This window comes from Panulirus ornatus, chromosome 16 (assembly GCF_036320965.1).
Source record: "Panulirus ornatus isolate Po-2019 chromosome 16, ASM3632096v1, whole genome shotgun sequence".
Lineage (NCBI taxonomy): Eukaryota > Metazoa > Arthropoda > Malacostraca > Decapoda > Palinuridae > Panulirus > Panulirus ornatus.
Window position 1 is genome coordinate 13,404,239 of NC_092239.1, and position 21,146 is coordinate 13,425,384.

General features: G+C 38.8%; 1 protein-coding gene across 6 annotated transcripts in view; it reads left to right on the plus strand.

The window, feature by feature from the left end:
- Positions 1–21,146, plus strand: part of Pi3K92E (phosphatidylinositol 3-kinase 92E) — a 100,915-nt gene that overhangs the window by 59,246 nt on the left and 20,523 nt on the right. For all 6 annotated transcript variants that reach the window (XM_071671303.1, XM_071671304.1, XM_071671301.1 and 3 more), the window contains 7 exons: positions 1,168–1,449; positions 1,736–1,915; positions 6,150–6,280; positions 9,825–9,968; positions 14,676–14,800; positions 16,472–16,619; positions 19,864–20,052. In XM_071671303.1, the coding sequence (XP_071527404.1) occupies positions 1,168–1,449; positions 1,736–1,915; positions 6,150–6,280; positions 9,825–9,968; positions 14,676–14,800; positions 16,472–16,619; positions 19,864–20,052 (1,199 nt within the window). The remainder of the gene's footprint in view (positions 1–1,167; positions 1,450–1,735; positions 1,916–6,149; positions 6,281–9,824; positions 9,969–14,675; positions 14,801–16,471; positions 16,620–19,863; positions 20,053–21,146) is intronic.

The window sequence follows — 21,146 nt, forward strand, 5'->3', positions numbered from 1 at the left end:
CACTCTACCACTCCACAATGTATTCCCTTTGCATTCCCTGTATGAGAGTATAGTGACTCATTCTCCCCAGTTATACCTTTAAGTGCCATAGTACTCACCTTTGCATTTAAATCACCCATCACTAATACCTGGCCTCTTGCATCAAAACTGCTGACACACTCACTTAGCTACTTCCAAAACACTTACCTCTCATAATAATTCTTTTCATGGCCAGGTGCATAAGCACTAATACTCACCCATCTCTCACAATCCACTTTTATTTCATGTACATCGGCCTAGAGCTCTCTTCCTTACAATATTTCACACACAGGGGTAGTGCTACTGCATCAGCTTTAGTGTTACCCTTTCCTTAGCTCTTGCCCTCTCACTAGCCCCTGACTTTACGCCTAATACACTTCCATACCATTTACCCTTTCCTTAGCTCTTGCCCCCTCCCAATCCTTGACTTGACTCATGATACATTTCCATACCATTCATCCCCTTTACTCTTGAGCTTACTTCATACAAAACTAGAACATCCAGGTTTCTTTCCTCAAACATACTACCTGTCTCCTTCCTTCTTATCTTGGTTACTTCCACACACAATTCAACACCCCAGCCTGAGCCTTCAAGAAAGATTAGCACTCCTTGCTTGGCTCCTTCTTCTGTTCTATCTTTTTGAAATTGAAATGCAGGAGGGGGGAGGGGTTCCAGCTCCCTGCTCTTACATTCTTTTGTTGCATCTTACAACATGCAGGGTGTATGAAGGTAGAATACTTTCTACCCAACCACAGGAATTATATTTTTAAAAAGTTTATTGATTTAGGCACCCATTCAGCTGAAAATACACAGGTATTGCAGAGTACAGAACTGGGAGAATATGCTAGTTACTTGTTAACCAATTAAGTGCCTCAAGGGAATGGATATTAGGGGTAATATTTTGAGTGACCCAGATTTGATGAGGTATTTGCTGGAATGAGGTAGCAGTTTGCACGTGTTTATACAGATACTGTATGACAAAAAGAAAAAAGATATACTTACAGCAGGTAAGATAACTGAGGCAGATAGGGAAAATTGAATGTTACACTAAGAGATATATGGGAAATAGGAAATGTTTAGTGGTCATAGACTATATTAGAATATCAAAATGTGTAATGAATGCAAAATTATCTCAAGATTTTGTTTTAGGAATTATTCAAGAACCCATTAGCATGGGTGAACACAGCTGTATTTGACTACAGAAACCAGCTAAAAACAGGAGCGATGTCTCTGTATGCATGGAAGATAAGTGAAGATCAAACTGGAGATGTTATGCCTAATCCCTTAGGCACACTTGTAAGCAATCCCGACCATGATCAGGCAGTCACCCTGACCATCACCTTTCCCCGCTACAATTCAACCTCAAATATTATGTTTCCATCAAAGGACAAAATTATCTCTACTGCTAAGGAAAATCCACAGTGTGATGAGGTGAGACAGTATTATTATCATCAAAATTTCGTATGAAAATCATTAATGTTTTCATGTCTTAGTGTTTTTATTGATGTTTACAAATTTGAAACCTTATTGACTAACTTAATTTCATGGTAGTGCCTGAAAATTTTTTAATGTCTACCACACCAAAAAATAAGTCCCGATAGCACTTGTCTCTGCTGTAGGAATCTATGTTGTGTTCACCTTGTTTCTAATTATTGTTCTTCATTTCTTCTTAGTTGTCATCTTCTCAATTCATATGGAAAGAAATAATGCTTTTCAGATCACACCAACTCCTAATGTTATGGAGGAAATTCGTCAGATAGCTGATCGAGACCCTCTGACAGAGCTTCATGAACAAGAACGAAAGTTGTTATGGTCACTTAGAAATGTGTGTCGACAAGAACTTCCGCACCTTCTCCCAAAACTGCTTCAGTGTGTTGAATGGGATAATAGAGCTGAGGTTAGCTGCTGCATCTTTATTTCATATCTCAATCAGTTGGGTACTGAGATAAAGCATTCACATTTTGTTTTTCATTGGTCTTTCTCTCATTGACTCATTAGAGACCTAGTTTTAGTGTAGCAACTTTATTACTGAAAGACCTTTGTTGATGAAAGTCTGCCCTTCTTTACACTTATGAAGATGAAAGTCTATCCTTCTCTAGGCCCATAACATCCCTTAAGAATGTGGAAAATCTTTGTGAAGTGTATTGTTGGTCATGTATTTACCCATATCATTTTTTTGTGGGGATTGAGAGTTCCCAATGAATTTAGTATCACACACAAAAAGAAAAAAAATATGAATTGTGTTGCTGTACAGTGGCATATTTAAAGTTTATTTTGATTAAAATCAATCATACATTATTTTTTTATTATACTTTGTCGCTGTGTCCCGCGTTATGAGGTAGCGCAAGGAAACAGATGAAAGAATGGCCCAACCTACCCACATACACATGTATATACATAGACATCCACACACGTACATATACATATCTATACATCTCAACGTATACATATATACACATACACAGACATATATATACACATGTACATAATTCATACTGTCTGCCCTTATTCATTCATGTCACCACCCCACCACACATGAAATGAAAACCCCCTCCCCCCACATGTGCGTGAGGTAGCACTAGGAAAAGACAACAAAGGCCACATTCGTTCACACTTAGTCTCTATCTGTCATGTATAATGCACCGAAACCACAGCTCCCTTTCCAAATCCAGGCCCCACAAAACTTTCCATAGTTTACCCCGGATGCTTCACATGCCCTGATTCAATCCATTGACAGCACGTCAACTCTGGTATACCACATAGTTCCAGTTCACTCTTTTCCTTGCATGCCTTACATCCTCCTGCATGTTCAGGCCCCGATCACTCAAAAATTTTTTCACTCCATCTTTCCACCTCCAATTTGGTCTCCCACTTCTCCTCATTCTCTGGACCTCTGACACATATATCTTCTGTGTCAATCATACCCAATCATACATATTTATATGAAAATCTGGACTATTTATTTTTTTTTATTATTATACACAATAGCTGCTTCCCATGTCAGCGAGGTAGTGCCAGGAAACAGACCAGGAATGACCCATCCACTCATATACACATGACTGTTGTATTTTTCTCTTGTGTTTCCCCTGATGATGTGATTGTTGTGCGAAGGTGCACTTGGGAACTTGTCGTGTCTTGTTTTCCCCATGGACTCATAGGAATATATATTTATTTATTTATTCATTTATCTATTTTACTTTGTCGCTGTCTCCCACATTAGCAAGGTAGCGTAAGGAAACAGACAAAAGAATGGCCCAACCCACCCACATACACATGTATATACATAGACGTCCACACACGCACATATACATACCTATACATCTCCGTATACAGAGATATACACACACACACACACACATATAGATATATACACATGTACATAATTCATGCTGTCTACCCTTATTCATTCATGTCACCACCCCGCCACATATAAAATGACAGCCCCCTCCCCCCGCATGTGCGCGAGGTAGCACTGGAAAAGACAACAAAGGCCACATTCGTTCACACTCAGTCTCTAGCTGTGATGTATAATGCACCGAAACCACAGCTCCCTTTCCACATCCAGACCCCACAGAACTTTCCATGGTTTACCCCAGATGCTTCACATGCCCTGGTTCAATCCATTGACAGCACGTCGACCCCGGTATACCACATCAATCCAATTCATTTTATTTCTTGCACGCCTTTCACCCTCCTGCATGTTCTGGCCCCGATCACTAAGAATCTTTTTCACTACATCTTTCCACCTCCAATTTGGTCTTCCACTTCTCCTCATTCCCTCCTCCTCTGACACATATATCCTCTTTGTCAATCTTTCCTCACTCATTCTCTCCATGTGACCAGATCATTTCAAAACACCCTCTTCTGCTCTCTCAACCACACTCTTTTTATTACCACACATCTCTCTTACCCTTTCATTACTTACTCGATCTCATTTCCAGCACATCCACCCTCCTCCGCACAACTCTATCTATAGCCCACATCTCGCAACCATATAACATTGTTGGAACAACTATTCCTTCAAACATACCCATTTTTGCTTTCCAAGATAACGTCCTCGACTTCCACGCATTTTTCAACGCTCCCAGATCTTTTGCCCCCCTCCCCCACCCTATGATTCACTTCCGCTTCCATGGTTCCATCCGCTGCCAAATCCACTCCAGATATCTAAAACACTTCACTCCCTCCAGTTTTTCTCCATTTAAACTTACCTCCCAATTGACTTGTCCCTCAACCCTACTGTACCTAATAACCTTGCTCTTGTTCACATTTACTCTCAGCTTTCTTCTTTCACACACTTTACCAAACTCAGTCACCAGCTTCTGCAGTTTCTCACCCGAATCAGCCACCAGCACTGTATCATCAGCAAACAACTGACTCACTTCCCAAGCTCTCTCATCCACAACAGACTGCATACTTGCCCCTCTTTCCAAAACTCTTGCATTCACCTCCCTAACAACCCCATCCATAAACAAATTAAACAACCATGGAGACATCACGCACCCCTGCCACAAACCACATACATATCAGCATATATATATACATATACATACACAGACGTAAATATATATACACATGTACATATTCATACATGCATGCCTACATCCATTCCTGTCGCTTCCCTACCACACATTAAACAGCATCCCAACCCCCCCCCTTTCAGCGAGGTAGTTCCAAGAAAAGACAAAAAAAGGCCACATTTGTTCACACTCAAGTCTCTAGCTGTCATGTGTAATGCACCAAAACCACAGTTCCCTATCCACATCCAGGCCCCACAGACCTTTCCACACTCTTTTTATTGTCTCACATCTCTCATACCCTTTCATTACTTACTGGATCAAACCACCTCACAATTCACTTTCATCGCATCCACCCTCCTCCGCACCACCCTATCTATATATATGCCCATGCCTCACAACCATGTAACATTGTTAGAACTACTATTCTTCAAGCACCCATTTTTGTACTTAATCTGATATTGTGTATCATCATTTACAGTGAATTTGACTATATGATAATCACAGTTTCCTAGCTTTTCGTTGACTTGTCATATGTTTATGAGGCCTTTGTGTGTGGACATTGCTTTGACTTATGTATTTCCTGTCCCTTAGTGTCAGACAATTTGATTTAGAAAATTTGTTTCCCCTCATGGTTACCTTTCATGAAGTGGACAGCTTTTGTTTAGATTATTAGAATCTACAATTACTGTTTCTCTGTTATTTATGGAGACTTTAGTTTCATTGTAGAAAACTCTTATTAACTATACATAGTTTATTGGGGTCTATATAGTATAGAATAAGTTACAGAGGTCAAGAATTGATGCTCTAGAAATTAGCTATTTGAGAGGAGCATGTGGCATGACTAAATGGAATGAAGAAAGAATTGAGGAGGTGTATGAGAGATTTGGTACGGCAGGGAATGAATTGAGGGGTGTTAGAATGGATGAAACGTAATACTTAAGGTGTTTTGGGAATATGGAAAGAACACAAGACGGTGAGTTTGCAAGGAGTATATGATAAGCATGATAGTATGACTAAAAGGGTTGGTGTGAGAGGAAGACCATCTGTGACATAGGGAAATAGAGTGGAAGAGTACTGGAGGGAGAGAAAAGTTAGAAGAATGTGTGGAATGCTGTATGTAAGGAAGGGTTGTAGAAACAGGCATAATGGAGACATTTTTGCCATGGCCACCCCCTTGATAGGAGTTCCTGGAGGGAACAGGCATCGGAGATGTAGATAGATTGTCTGTATAATACCCCAACAATAATTTTATGTTTTATTTTTAATTTCCAAGGGAAGGAACTGAGAAGGGGCCAAGTGAAGATATTACCTCCAAGGCTCAGTCCTCTCTTCTTAACGCTACCTCGCTAATGTGGGAAATGGCGAATATGTATAAAAATTATTCATTTAACAGTGAATCATATTCTTCAACATATGATTTCCTAATTTTGTCACTGACATGAAGTGAGTTAATACTAGATTGGTTTCATTAAAGCATTTAGTGATTGCTGAATGGAGCTGTTTTTACTTGATTTTATCAAATGAAAGTTGAGTTGTACAATATTATGATTTGCTTATTATTAACTGTTTTCTTTTCTTAGTTATTGATTTTAAGCCTAGAAATGTTTTTAGGTAGCAGAAATGATCTCACTGCTGGAGGTGTGGCCCAAGCTGAAACCTGACCATGCCTTAGAGCTCCTAGATTATGCCTATGCTGAACCTGCTGTCAGAAGTTATGCCATAGAGTGCTTATTACTTATCAGGCAAGTTATATGTTATTTTGTAATATTGTATTGAACATATCCTAGTTCCAATAGATAAACTGAGTTTGAATTGAAAAACATGTCAGAAAAGTTTTATGTTTTATGAACATGGAAATCCCTAGGGATAGGGGAGAAAGAATACTTCCCATGTATTCCCTGTGTCATAATAGGCGACTAAAAGGGGAGGGAGTGGGGGGCTGGAAATCCTCCCCTCCCGTGTTTTTTATTTCCCAAAAGAAGATACAGAGAAGGGGCCAAGTGAGGATATCCTTCTAAGGCTCAGTCCTCTGTTCATAACGCTACCTCGCTAATGCGGGAAATGGCAAATATGTATGAAAAAAAAAGAACATGAAAATTTATTAATCCTTTGACTCTGAATTTCAGTTGACTTGACATATTGCTGTTGTAAGAAGAGGAAACTGTAAAAGTGTTTGATAGTGATGCGATGACTTTTGAGTTAAGATAGATTATGCTTTGGGTAAGGATCTTTTATTACAGAAACTGTGTTGGTTGTGTGATATAATTTTATTTATTTATTTATTTTGCTTTGTCGCTGTCTCCCACGTTTGCGAGGTAGCGCAAGGAAACAGACGAAAGAAATGGCCCAACCCACCCCCATACACATGTATATACATACACGTCCACAGACGCAAAAATACATACCAATACATCTCACTGTACACATATGTATACACACACAGACACATACATATATACCCATGCACACAATTCACACTGTCTGCCTTTATTCATTCCCATCGCCACCTCGCCACACATGGAATACCATCCCCCTCCCCCCTCATGTGTGCGAGGTAGCGCTAGGAAAAGACAACAAAGGCCCCATTCGTTCACACTCACTCTCTAGCTGTCATGCAATAATGCCCGAAACCACAGCTCCCTTTCCACATCCAGGCCCCACACTACTTTCCATGGTATACCCCAGACGCTTCACATGCCCTGATTCAATCCACTGACAGCACGTGAACCCCGGTATACCACATCGATCCAATTCACTCTATTCCTTGCCCGCCTTTCACCCTCCTGCATGTTCAGGCCCCGATCACTCATAATCTTTTTCACTCCATCTTTCCACCTCCAATTTGGTCTCCCACTTCTCCTCGTTCCCTCCACCTCCGACACATATATCCTCTTGGTCAATCTTTCCTCACTCATTCTCTCCATGTGCCCAAACCATTTCAAAACACCCTCTTCTGCTCTCTCAACCACGCTCTTTTTATTTCCACACATCTCTCTTACCCTTACATTACTTACTCGATCAAACCACCTCACACCACACATTGTCCTCAAACATCTCATTTCCAGCACATCCACCCTCCTGCGCACAACTCTATCCATAGCCCACGCCTCACAACCATACAACATTGTTGGAACCACTATTCCTTCAAACATACCCATTTTTGCTTTCCGAGATAATGTTCTCGACTTCCACACATTCTTCAAGGCTCCCAGGATTTTCGCCCCCTCCCCCACCCTATGATTCACTTCCGCTTCCATGGTACCATTCGCTGCCAGATCCACTCCCAGATATCTAAAACACTTCACTTCCTCCAGTTTTTCTCCATTCAAACTCACCTCCCAATTGACTTGACCCTCAACCCTACTGTACCTAATAACCTTGCTCTTATTCACATTTACTCTTAACTTTCTTCTTTCACACACTTTACCAAACTCAGTCACCAGCTTCTGCAGTTTCTCACATGAATCAGCCACCAGCGATGTATCATCAGCGAACAACAACTGACTCACTTCCCAAGCTCTCTCATCCACAACAGACTTCATACTTGCCCCTCTTTCTAAAACTCTTGCATTCACCTTCCTAACAACCCCATCCATAAACAAATTAAACAACCATGGAGACATCACACACCCCTGCCGCAAACCTACATTTACTGAGAACCAATCACTTTCCTCTCTTCCTACACGTACACATGCCTTACATCCTCGATAAAAACTTTTCACTGCTTCTAACAACTTGCCTCCCACACCATATATTCTTAATACCTTCCACAGAGCATCTCTATCAACTATATCATATGCCTTCTCCAGATCCATAAATGCTACATACAAATCCATTTGTTTTTCTAGGTATTTCTCACATACATTCTTCAAAGCAAACACCTGATCCACACATCCTCTACCACTTCTGAAACCACACTGCTCTTCCCCAATCTGATGCTCTGTGCACGCCTTCACCCTCTCAATCAATACCCTCCCATATAATTTACCAGGAACACTCAACAAACTTACACCTCTGTAATTTGAGCACTCACTCTTATCCCCTTTGCCTTTGTACAGTGGCACTATGCACGCATTCCGCCAATCCTCAGGCACCTCACCATGAGTCATACATACATTAAATAACCTTACCAACCAGTCAACAATACAGTCACCCCCTTTTTTAATAAATTCCACTGCAATACCATCCAAACCTGCTGCCTTGATATGATTTTATTTTATATTATTTTTCCTTGTTTTTTTTATGTATAGGAGTAGCATTTGCTAGTTTCCAGTCAGTTGGCAACTGACTATCCAGTAGAGATTTGTTGAATTTTTTTGATATGTGGTTTATCATCTGTCTTCTGACTCTTGAAAAATCTTGGAGCTAAGTTATCTGGGCCATTGGATTTATTAGGATTTATTTGGTCCAGGTATTTAAGTACTTCAGAGCTCTTTATTTTTTTAACCTTCAACCCTTCTTTATCAGATCCTTGAAAAATTTTCATTGGTTGCAGTGTTCGAGATGTTTCTTTGATAGTGAATACAGAATTAAAAGAATGATTTAGTATGGTAACCATTTCCATGTCAGTACTTAGTGTGTCCTGTTCATTTTGCAATGGTCCAATTCCTTCTTCTGCTCTCTTCCTTTGTCTTATGTATTTGAAGAATTGCTTAGGATTTTTCTTAACTTTCAAGGAAATTCTTTTTTCTTCCTCACGTTTACTCTGTCTTATGACCTTCTGACACTCTCTTTGGATTTTGAATAATTCCCGGTGATTCTCATCAGTTCTCGGTTCCCATTGATTTGAATTCCTTACATGTTTTCTTCTTTTGGCAAATTAGTCCTTCTATTCTCTAATTTATCCATGATGGTTTTGAAATATTGCAAGTTGTCTCTATAATCTGTTAACTGAAAAAATGTATTTGGAAATAAAGGCACTTTCTGTATGTACTTATTCAGTTTTCTGCAAAGACTTGAAAGAGGGGCATGGAAGAAATTTAGTATATTCTCTAAGAAAAGTATATCAAAGAAAAGTATGGGAAGGATAGAATGAGAGTTTGTTGAGAAATACCAAGGAGTGAAATGATACAGATCCTTAGACGTGACAGGGAAAAGCTAGTGAAAAAAGATAGTGAGAAAGATGGTATCACAGACTGCAAATACATCAGAACTGGTGTAGGATAGCATTGCCATCTTTGAAATTAAAAAGTTTGTTGTTCATCTGTCAGCTGTGCATATTTGTTTATAACTTTCCTGTACACATAACATTTTCTCTGTTAATTTAGTATTTATCTTTGTGTTCAGTGACGATGACTTGCTGTTATACTTGCTGCAACTCGTCCAGGCCCTCAAACATGAAAATTACCTCTACTGTCACTTGGTAGAATTTCTCCTGAACCGTGCCCTCAGAAATATGCGCATTGGTCATTACTTCTTCTGGCATCTCAGGTAATGAAGTATCACATAATAGAATTAGAAACTGTTTTGTACTATTAATTTAAGATCACTGTATGACTTTTATATAAAAGTCACCGTAGGTTTCATGTAGTTAGTAATGTACCCAGTGCATGCTTTACTCTTCATAGTTGAAAACTGTTCAGCTTGTGGAAGCAGTGGCATGTAAAGATATAAGAATTTGCAAAGAAAAAGTAACCTCACTCTTTTCCATGGATAGCAAAAAGCAGGTTTTGTTGTGATATGTTTAGGGCAATTGGTACCATGAAAGGGAGTCTAAAGCACTTGGTACAGTGGAAGGCATTCATGAAAATATTTGCTAGGTAAAAAAGTTAAAAGCACTGATGAAGGAAGTTGATAGTATACTTCAGAAAAATGTTAAAACATTACAAATCATGCATCTAATAATATAATTATGTTGGGCACAACCACATCTTCCAATCTGTCCTGGAAACCTCACAGATTATGTTTGAGGAAATTTAGTAGAAAAATACGGAAAAGATGACCAGGTTTAATTCAGGTGAATGGGCTTTTGCTTGATGGGTGTCTTGATGATAACTTTAATAGACATTTCCAAAAGTTACATTGGTTTGTAAATGTGAAATAAAAATTTGAAGAAATTTCATGATAACGTATGTAGAGTTTAAAAGAAGCTAAGTATCTTAGATAATAGTGAAAGTGTAAGTAAAAGATTCTTGTTTTCAGGAGATAGTTGGTCTTGGAAGTAGCATAATTCTGAATGAAGAAGAATTAGTTATGAATGTAGTGTTAGGGTATTTGGAGATGATAATCAGTAAAGATGGCACTTGAAAAACTGAATTGAAGAACAGAATGCAAGTGAGAAGAATTGAAGATGCACCGATACTTATGGTGAATGGAAAAAATATCAGTGTAAAGTGTGGAGGAAGCTTCCATAACAGATTATTTGTCTCAGCTTTGATACCTTACATTGGTTTTAGAGATGTTCATCCCTAACAGCATGATGATATGTGAATATGTAACCTCAGGTATCAAAGGTCCAAATACTATAGGTCAAAATTTGATTATAGGATTGACTAACTGATGTTCTGTAGTTGAAATTAGGTGAGCATTGATAAAGTAAAGAATGTGTGGTTTAAAGATATCATTAGAAAAACACATTGGTAAAAGACTTTTAAGATGATGTTCCTGTTCAGGATACATGACAGATGATACATTGGTGAAGATATTGGGTGGTATAGTTAAAGAAAAGTTATAAGTTATAAAAGAGATGAGCAGATGTAGTGAGTGAATTATTTGGAACTGGAGGTAGAACAGATAATGCCATAGCAAATATTGTTGATTTTATGCACAAGGCAGTTATGTATAAAGTTAGTAAGACTAAAGAGTAGTTGATCTCATTTCACAGATCAAACTACTGTACTCATTGACAAATCATAAACAGCTTATATTAATGTGGATGTCCATTTAGTTTTTAGCTTGCTAAATATACCTTCCGGATGGGTGTAAGTGAACTAAGAGGTTATATGCACTTGCTTCACTCCCTTTTGTGATAGGAATTAGAGTTAATTATTGTTGATTCCTGTAGAACAAAGAAGTATGAAGAATGTCCAGCAGGTCTAACTTGCACTTATGGTAGAAGGTATAAAGGATGCAGGTAGATAGCTATGTATATAGGCTAAGAAGTGCCAGTGGAGTTTGCTGGTTATGGAGACTATTGGCATGGCCACCCCCTTGAGGAAGTTCCAGTTGGAACAGGTGTCTTGTTGAGGCGAAGGTGAATATATGTAGAGATTTTCAAAAAAGAAAAGAAAATGTTGGGGAGAAGAGAGTGGTGAGAGTAAGTGAGCTTGGAAAGGAGACTTGTGTGAGGAAGTACCAGGAGAGATTGAATGTAGAATGGCAAAAGGTGAGAGCAAATAACATGGAGTGGGACACAGTGATGGCATGTGCTAAAGATCCATGTGGCATGAGAAAGGTGGGAGGTGGGCAGATTAGAAAGGATAGTGAGTGGTGGGATGAAGTAAAGTTGTTAGTGAAAGAGAAAAGAGAGACGTTTGGACGATACTTACAAGGAAGGAGTGCACATGACTGTTAGATGTTTAAAAGAAAGCAACAGGAGGTCAAGAGAAAGGTGCAATGGTTGAAAAAGAGGGCAAATGAGAATAAGGAGAATAAAAAGATGTTTTGGAAGGAGGTAAATAGTGTGCATAAGACAAGAAAACAAATAGGAACATTGGTGAAGGGGCAAGGGGGGATGTGATAACAGATAGTGATGAAGTGAAAAGGAGATGAAGTGAGTATTTTGAGGGTTTGTTGAATGTGTTTGATGATAGAGTGGCAGATGTAGGGTGTTTTGGTCGGGATGGTGTGCAAAGTGAGAGGGTCAAGGGGAATGGTTTGGCTAAGAGAGAAGAGATAGTGAAAGCTTTGCAGAAGATGAAATCCAGCATGGTGGTGGGTTTGGATGTGTTGCAGTTAAACTTATTAAGAAAGGGGGTGACTTTGATGTTGATTGGCTGGTAAGGATATTCAGTGTATGTATGGATCATGGTGAGGTGCCTGAGAATTTGAAGAATGCATGCACAGTGTCATTGTACAAAGGCAAAGGGGGTAAAGGTGATTGTTCAAACTACAGAGGCATAAGTTTGTTGAGTATTCTTGGGAAATGTATGGGAGGGTATTGATTGAGAGGGTGAAGGCATGTACAGAGCATCAGATTGGGGAAGAGCAGTGTGGTTTCAGAAGTGATAGAGGATGTGTGGATTAAGTGTTTGCTTTGAAGAATGTGTGTGAGAAAGACTTGGAAGAACAGATGGATTTGTATGTAGCATTTATGGATCTGGAGAAGGCATATGATAGGGTTGATAGAGATGCTTTGTGGAAGGTCTTAAAAGTATATGATGTGGGAAGTAAGTTGCTAGAAGCAGTGAAAAGTTTTTATCGAGGATCTAAGTTATGTGTACGAGTAGGAGGGGAGGAGATTGACTAGTTCCCAGTGAAGGTTAGTCTGCCGCAGGGGTGTGATGTCCCCATGGTTGTTTAATTTGTTTATGGATGGAGTGGTTAGGGAGATAAATGCAAGAATTTTGGAGAGAGGGGTGAGTATGCAGTCTGTTTGGGATGAGAGGACTTGGAAAGCCAGTCAGTTGTTGTTTGCTGATGATACAGTGCTGGTGGCTGATTCGAATGAGAAACTGCCGAAGTTGGTGACTGAGTTTGGAAAAGTGTGTGAAAGGAGAAAGTTGAGAGTAAATGTAAATAAGAGCAAGGTTAGTAGGTTCAGTAGGGTTGAGGGACGAGTTAATTGGGATGTAAGTTTGAATAGAGAAAAACTGGAGGAAGTGGAGTGTTTTAGATATCTGGGAGTGGACTTGGCAGCGATGGAACCATGGAAGTGGAAGTGAGTCACGGGGTGGGGGAGGGGTTGAAGGATCTGGGAGTGATGAAGGATGCGTGGAAGGAGAGAACGTTATCTCGGAGAGCAAAAATGAGTATGTTTGAAGGAATAGTAGTTCCAATAATATTATATGGTTGTGAGACATGGGCTGTAGATAGGGTTGTAAAGAGGAGGGTGGATGTGTTGGAAATGAGATGTTTGAGGACAGTGTGTGGTGTGAGGTGGCTTGATTGAGCAAGTAATGAAAGGATAAGAGAGATTTGTGGTAATAAAAAGAGTGTGGTTGAGAGAGCAGAAGTAGGTGTGTTGAAATGATTTAGACATATGGAGAGAATGAGTTGGGGAAAATCAACAAAGAGGATATTTGTGTCAGAAGTGGAGGGAACAGTGAGAACCAAATTGGAAGTGGAAGGATGGAGTGAAAAAGATTTTGAGCAATCGGGGCCTGAACATACAGGAAGGTGAGAGACATGCAAGGAATAGAGTGAATTGGAACAATGTGATGTACCGGGGTCTATGTGCTATCAATGGACTGGACCAGGGCATGTGAAGCGTCTGGGGTAAACCGTGGAAAGGTCTTTGGGGTCTGTATGTGGATAGAGAGCACATTACACATGACAGCTAGAGATTGAATGTGAACAAATGTGGCCTTTTTTGTCTGTATTCCTGGTGCTACCTCGCCCTGTGGGGTGGGGTAGTGACAGGAAAGGATGAAGGCAAGCACTTATGAATATGTGCGTGTGTATGTATGTAATGTCTGCATATGTGCGTGTATATGTATGTATATGTACATATGTTGGTGTTTACATATATGTATTTGTATATTAGTGGATGGGCCATTCTTCGTCTGTTTCCTGGCGCTACCTTGCTGATGCGGAAACAGCGATCATGTATAATGAATAATAAAAATGATATGTGTATATGAGTGGAAATGGCAATGAAGTATAATGAATTAATAGATAGATAAATAAACATTTGCTGAAAACCTTAAGGAAATATATATACCCTGTATATATAAGTTAATAGGTTGTCTGTCTCAAACATCCATTTTTGAAAATAAGTTATGCATTGACAGTTAGTTATTGGCTTCATTTGCTTTCATCTGTAGCCATTCATGTATCTATAACCAACCATTTCTTATACCATTACTTCTTCCATTTCATCTGATCTTCCAAAAGTCTGCTCCAACTGTAACACCTGTGTATGGTAATAATTGTCATTTTGCCTGTATGTCCACATAATTTATCCTACTCCTATATCAAAGGTCTGCTTTGTATTGTACTTATCATTTATTAAATTCTATATCTTTTCTTCTGAAAAAGGTCAGAAATGCATGTTCCATCTGTTTCAATACGTTTTGGACTTATTCTGGAAGCTTACTGCCGTGGCTCAGTAGAACACATGAGGATTCTTCTCCGACAGTTGGATGCCCTCAATAAATTCAAAGGTAAACAGAAAGTTTCTTCAGTAAGCCATATAATGGAGACTGGATGAAGTTCTTGCTTCTGATTTGTGTTTGCATCTCTCATAACAGACATTTACACTTTTTATCATGTACCTTATCATATGTACTTAGCATTTCTAGTTCATTCTTACAGTTATCTTTACTCCCTTTACCTGTTTACAATGGAGCATTTATAACCTTCATCCTTTTAGCACTGTGACCAGTTTCCCATGTGTCCATGTGCTGTAATCCATTCACAATCGACTTTATCACTTACCTTCTTTTTCTCACTCACGACTACATACCAAGCTTTTCTGGTTTTGGGTGCCTTGTTTTTCCTCTTTTTTTCTCTTTTGTAATTTCTTCCATTCATTACCAAGCCTGTACTCTCGTTGCATTAATTCCCATTTCTCTTGTATCATTATCCTAAGGCATTTTCTTTAGATCTCATCTTACCAACTTTTGACTTTCACAGTCCTCCAGAGGGTAAGAAGTGTGCATAGGATACAGTAGATTGGAGCAGTATGGTATATAGGGATAATGTGCTATCATTGGACTAAACTTTGGCATATGAAGAATTCAGATGAAACCATGTAATCAGTTTGTGGGGCTTGGCTGTGAATGGTAGGTGCTGATTTCTGTGCCCAATGCATTACAGCTAGAGATATAGGATGTGAGAAAATTAAATCATTGTTTTCTGTGTTCTTGGCACTTACCTCACTATAGTGAAATGGCTAACAAGTATTCCAGTCATCCATCACTCTTGCATTATACTAGAGCAATACTTTTTCATGTCCTATGTAACAAGCATCTTCCCTTATTTCTTTTTGTGACCTCTAACTACTTTGTCACTCATTGCATATCTGGAAGAATTGTTTATTGTCAGCATCACCCAGGTTATCAGGTTACCCCAATCTCTAATGATCTCCATGATGGTCAAAGTAATGTATTATTATCTGTTTATAATGTATGGTGAGGGAGTTTTACACTCACAGGACTTCATCTATTGGATATTTTCTGCTATCATGGATCTGTTTTGTCTGTCAAATTTTCATTCATCCATCTCTCTGTGTGTTTGTCAGTCCATCTATCAGTGATTTTGTTTTGTAAAGTATGTTAGACAATCTCCTGATTATTTTTTTCTTTTTCTTATTCCTTGAGCACTCCCAGGTTCCACTGATAGCCATAACATAACAAATGCTGTTCATTGTTATCCAATCTTTTTACCTATATCTGGTAACTTGCATAACACCATACCCATCTCCCTTCCCCAAGTGTCCTCTCCCCTAGCTCCCTTATGCTCCTTCTGATGCATTTTCACATGGCTAGCATCCCTCTTCCCAAATATGTGTTAAGTATACTATATTTCATTGCTTAAATTATGTTTTTTCACCATTAAGTATAACATTTTGTTTTAGCTGAATAAACTCATGGTTGCATACACTAGTTTGTGCCTATAAAGATAAGGTATTCTTGTCTATTGTATGATAGAAATATAAATGTACAGTTATCTAGAAAACTCATGACCAAATATGTTCTGATTCCAATTGGTCTAGGTCACTCACTGTAGGACCTACACAGTTACACGTATATGAATACTATGCTTTAATTATATTGGTTGCTATGATATCATATATTTATATTTTACTTAAAAGCTGCATTATTTTGTTTCAGAGGCAAGAGGAGTGGTACATGAGAACCGCTCAGTGAGAGACAGAGCAGAAAAACTTATGAAGGAATATATTAAACAGCCTCACACCCGTGCAGCTTTGTCACATTTCCTTAATCCAATAGATCCTATGTACAGGATCAGCACTATAAAGTAAGAACTTATAAGAATATATGCATGGCTATACTTAACTTCGATACTGCATATATTAATGTTCAATATATTTATTAAATATTTAAGATGCATGGGTTGTGGGTAATCATAGTTTTGTATTACAAAATGAATTTCAGTCCATGGTTAGGGTGTCACATTGATAAGTTATTTTGTAGGTAAATATATAGTGGTCAAAGATTACATGGTAGATTGAAACATTACTTCTATCTCAGCACAGGCAGGAAAAAGATACTTCTCCATTGAGGTTTATATGCTTCATGCAAACTTTATCATGTGAGTAGGTACATCGCAGCAATTGAAGCTGTATTTGAAATCAAACTATGCAAACATGTTCCTTTACTTGCCAGAAAGGAAGGCATGTATTGTCAATTATTAAAGAGATAATTAGGTTAAGACTTCTGAGTGGTCACCCTTCCTTAAATGTTCAACAACCAAAAGCTCACAGATTATGAGCTAAGTTTAATTGAATGCTCAAGACAGGAACTTATTATCTTTGCAAACCAATAGATAAACCAGAACTGGTAGCCCAGTAAACCTTATGTATCTGATAAGCTATCTCCTCAATGTGCCTGTCTTTTCCTTGAGTTAGCTAAGCAGAAGCCTCTTGCTCGTGTATTGAAATGAGGTTTTGTCTTTATTAAACTGAATGAAAAGAGTTTAGGCATAGGTTTTGTAGCATTGATAGACAATTATTTTTCACAAAATATTTTTTTAAAGTTTGCATTTAAACAAAAGAAAATAAACTTTTTCCTTGTTTTTCAAGAGCAGCTTCAATTTCTGTGAACTTAAGGGCATCACAGGCATCTCTGATTAAGTTCACAGGCTTCATACAGTACTCACATTTCTCAGTGTCTCACATGGCACATTTTGCAAGTTTCACATACCATAAGACTTTATGGCATCTAATAAGTTATTTGATAACCCTACAAGGCATATAATGCAAATAATGAAAGTATTTATTGGAAGAGTTATGTACATGCTACTCTAAAGACTAGAATATTGTGACAAACCAAGTTCATCTTTTAAGGTGGGCAAAATTGTCATGTTAGAAAACATACAAGAAATATATAGTGTACTGTAACTCATAAAAACCCCCAGAAATAGAAATCTTCCATACTATGCTCTAGAGAGCAGTTAGCAGAGATATATCATGGTATGCACTTGAAAAAATAACAGGAGGCCTAGCGCCCAATCTACCCTAATAGACATAAAAGACCTTAGTATAATACCTGTAAAAGTTTAGAACGCCAAAAGTTCAGCAAGAGAGAATACTATCAATATTTGTTGCCTGAGACTGTTTACCACTTAATATTGTTGAACAGTCAAAGGGGATGTTTGTACTGGGTGAACAGCTACAAGGTGTATCATTAGTAGTTGTTAATCTTAATTACAGAACCCCTTGTCTAGGGTTCCTGCAGTTTCATGGATATGTAATAATCACTTCCTAAAAAATGATGGACTCCTTTGGAGTGAGAAGTTCCTTGACAAAATTTTATTCCTTTTCATCCATAGACAGTGATACAGCCTTGCTTAAAGTGACTTTATTCATGGTGTAATCTTGTGTAGGTGGGGTTTAGTAACAATTCAGCAGCCTCTACTCAGACCACTCCATCCCCAGCAAAAATAAAACTTAACAAAAAACACACATATATGCACACACGCACACACACACACACACACACACACACACACACACACACACACACACACACACACACACACACACACACACACACACACTTAATTTAGTATTGAATACAACACCAACAGTGGATTTGGCAGCGGTTGGAACCATGGAAGCGGAAGTGAATCATAGGGTGGGGGAGGGGGCAAAAATTCTGGGAGCGTTGAAGAATGTGTGGAAGTCGAGAACATTATCTCAGAAAGCAAAACTAGGTATGTTTGAACGAATAGTGGTTCCAACAATGTTATATGGTTGCGAGGTGTGGGCTATGGATAGAGTTGTGCAGAGGAGGGTGGATGTGCTGGAAATGAGATGTTTGAGGACAATATGTGGTGTGAGGTGGTTTGATCAAGTAAGTAATAATAGGGTAAGAGAGATGTGTGGTAATAAAAAGCGTGCGGTTGAGAGAGTAGAAGAGGGTGTTTTGAAATGGTTTGGCCACATGGAGAGAATGAGCGAGGAAAGATTGACCAAGAGGATATATGTGTCAGAGGTGGAGGGAATGAGGAGAAGTGGGAGACCAAATTGGAGGTGGAAAGATGGAGTGAAAAGATTTTGAGTGATTGGGGCCTGAACATGCAGGAGGGTGAAAGGCGTGCAAGAAATAGAGTGAATTGGAATGATGTGGTATACCGGGGTCAACGTGCTGTCAATGGATTGAACCAGGGCATGTGAAGCATCTGGGGTAAACCATGGAAAGTTGTGTGGGGCCTGGATGTGGAAAGGGAGCTGTGGTTTCGGTGCATTATTGCATGACAGCTAGAGACAGTGTGAACGAATGGGGCCTTTGTTGTCTTTTCCTAGCGCTACCTCGCACATATGAGGGGGGAGGGGATTGTTATTTCATGTGTGGCAAGGTGGCGATGGGAATGAATAAAGGCAGACTATGAATTATTTACATATGTATGTCTGTGTGTGTATATAGATGTATACATTGAGATGTATAGGTATGCATATGTGCCTGTGTGGACGTGTATGTATATACATGTGTATGTGGGTGGGTTAGGCCATTCTTTCGTCTGTTTCCTTGTGCTACCTCGCTAACGCGGGAGACAGCGACAGAGCAAAATAAAAATACAAATAACCAACGGATATCATCCATCAGAAACCACACTTCCCACACAAACATTAGTCACACTTTCTCATTTAATCTCTGGACATCACTCATCACTACATTACTGCAAACACTGATTCAGCATGTCCCTAGGATCTATCATGCCCATGGTACTACTACCATAGTGAGGACACTGAACACTTACTACTTAGTTGCCCTTCACTCTCACCACTTAGACACACTCAGCTTTACTACATCTTACAACCCATTGGATGTGGCTGGCTTTCTTAGTTCTCTGGGAGACCCATAAAAATAGAAGATACTCCTAGGGCTGGAAGTAAGTGAGTAGAGATGAATATGGGAAAATTGGTGGTCTTTGTTATGTTCAGATTCATTTGTTGAAGGACACAAAATGTGTTATTAGTTGTGTGTAGACATAGAATTATCCTGTCATGTATTTGATTTAATGCTGAATATCTTATTAGGTCAGATGAATGCAAACCTAAGGATAGCAAAATGGCACCACTGTGGCTAGTATTTGAGAATGGAGACTCCTATGGAAAGAACATATACCTCCTATACAAATATGGTGATGACCTAAGACAGGATATGCTGACGTTACAGATGATCAGGGTTATGGATAAACTTTGGAAAGATAATGGAATGGATCTTAGGTAAGTTTCCAATAAATAGAAATTGTCCATTTACAATTACCTGCTTATACAGTATTGGGAGGTATCCCAAATTAGTGGAGCGCCCTTTCTAAAACTCTCTTCTTTAATGTACATCCTTTTTAATCTTTATATCTTCATTGACACTCATCACTTCACTTAGTTCGCACCCACACCAGTCTGTACTTTAGAAACAGTTCTTCACATCTTCTGTCACTTGTTTCTTGTCCTCACATTGATTTTCCGTCATTGATTTCAAATAATTGCTCTTTATTGTCAATCTCAGATAGATACAGAAGTCATGAGTTATAATCATGTCCATTCTCTTCTGTTGCACAGTAGGCAGATTCATAGACATAAACCTCTCTTGTAATTCAGCTTTTTTATTTTTGGTACATTTTTAATTGTCCTCCTTTAGAGTTTCTCTGTCAGATCTCTATATTTCTTCAAGTGGGCTAACCAAACTAGTGGTACATAATCTGATTTGTATCTCATGTATGGTTTAGATGTTACTGTCAGTATGATCAGTACTTTTGAGTATGTTGGGAAAGATCTGCCAGGCATTATGATTTGCCTTTCATTTCCTAAGTTAAGCCTTCTGTTTTGGAGCAGATTGTGAGACCCCAGGAATGATGCATACCATACTATAATGTCAGTCTATTATAAACTTTCAATATTTTATAAAAGTGTGAGGATTGCTTTTGAATATTTTGGGAAAGGACTACACAGCTCATACAATTTGCATATTAGTCTCTTGAGTTAGGTCTCAATTTCCAGGGCCAAATCATGTAGCCTTGAGGTGATTAGAGGTTTCTTATTTGGATGCAGTATATGCTTATCTGAGCAATGGTCAACCATCTTGGTGCTTTAGATGATCCTGAGCCTTTTTCATCCCAATCACTTCTTAGAAGGTTATTATTATTATTTATTTATTTCTATTTATTTTGCTTTGTCGCTGTCTCCCGTGTTAGCGAGGTAGTATAAGGAAGCAGACGAAAGAAATGCCCAACCCACCCACATACACATGTATGTACATACACGTCCAGACACGCAAATATACATACCTATACATCTCAATGTATACATATATACACACA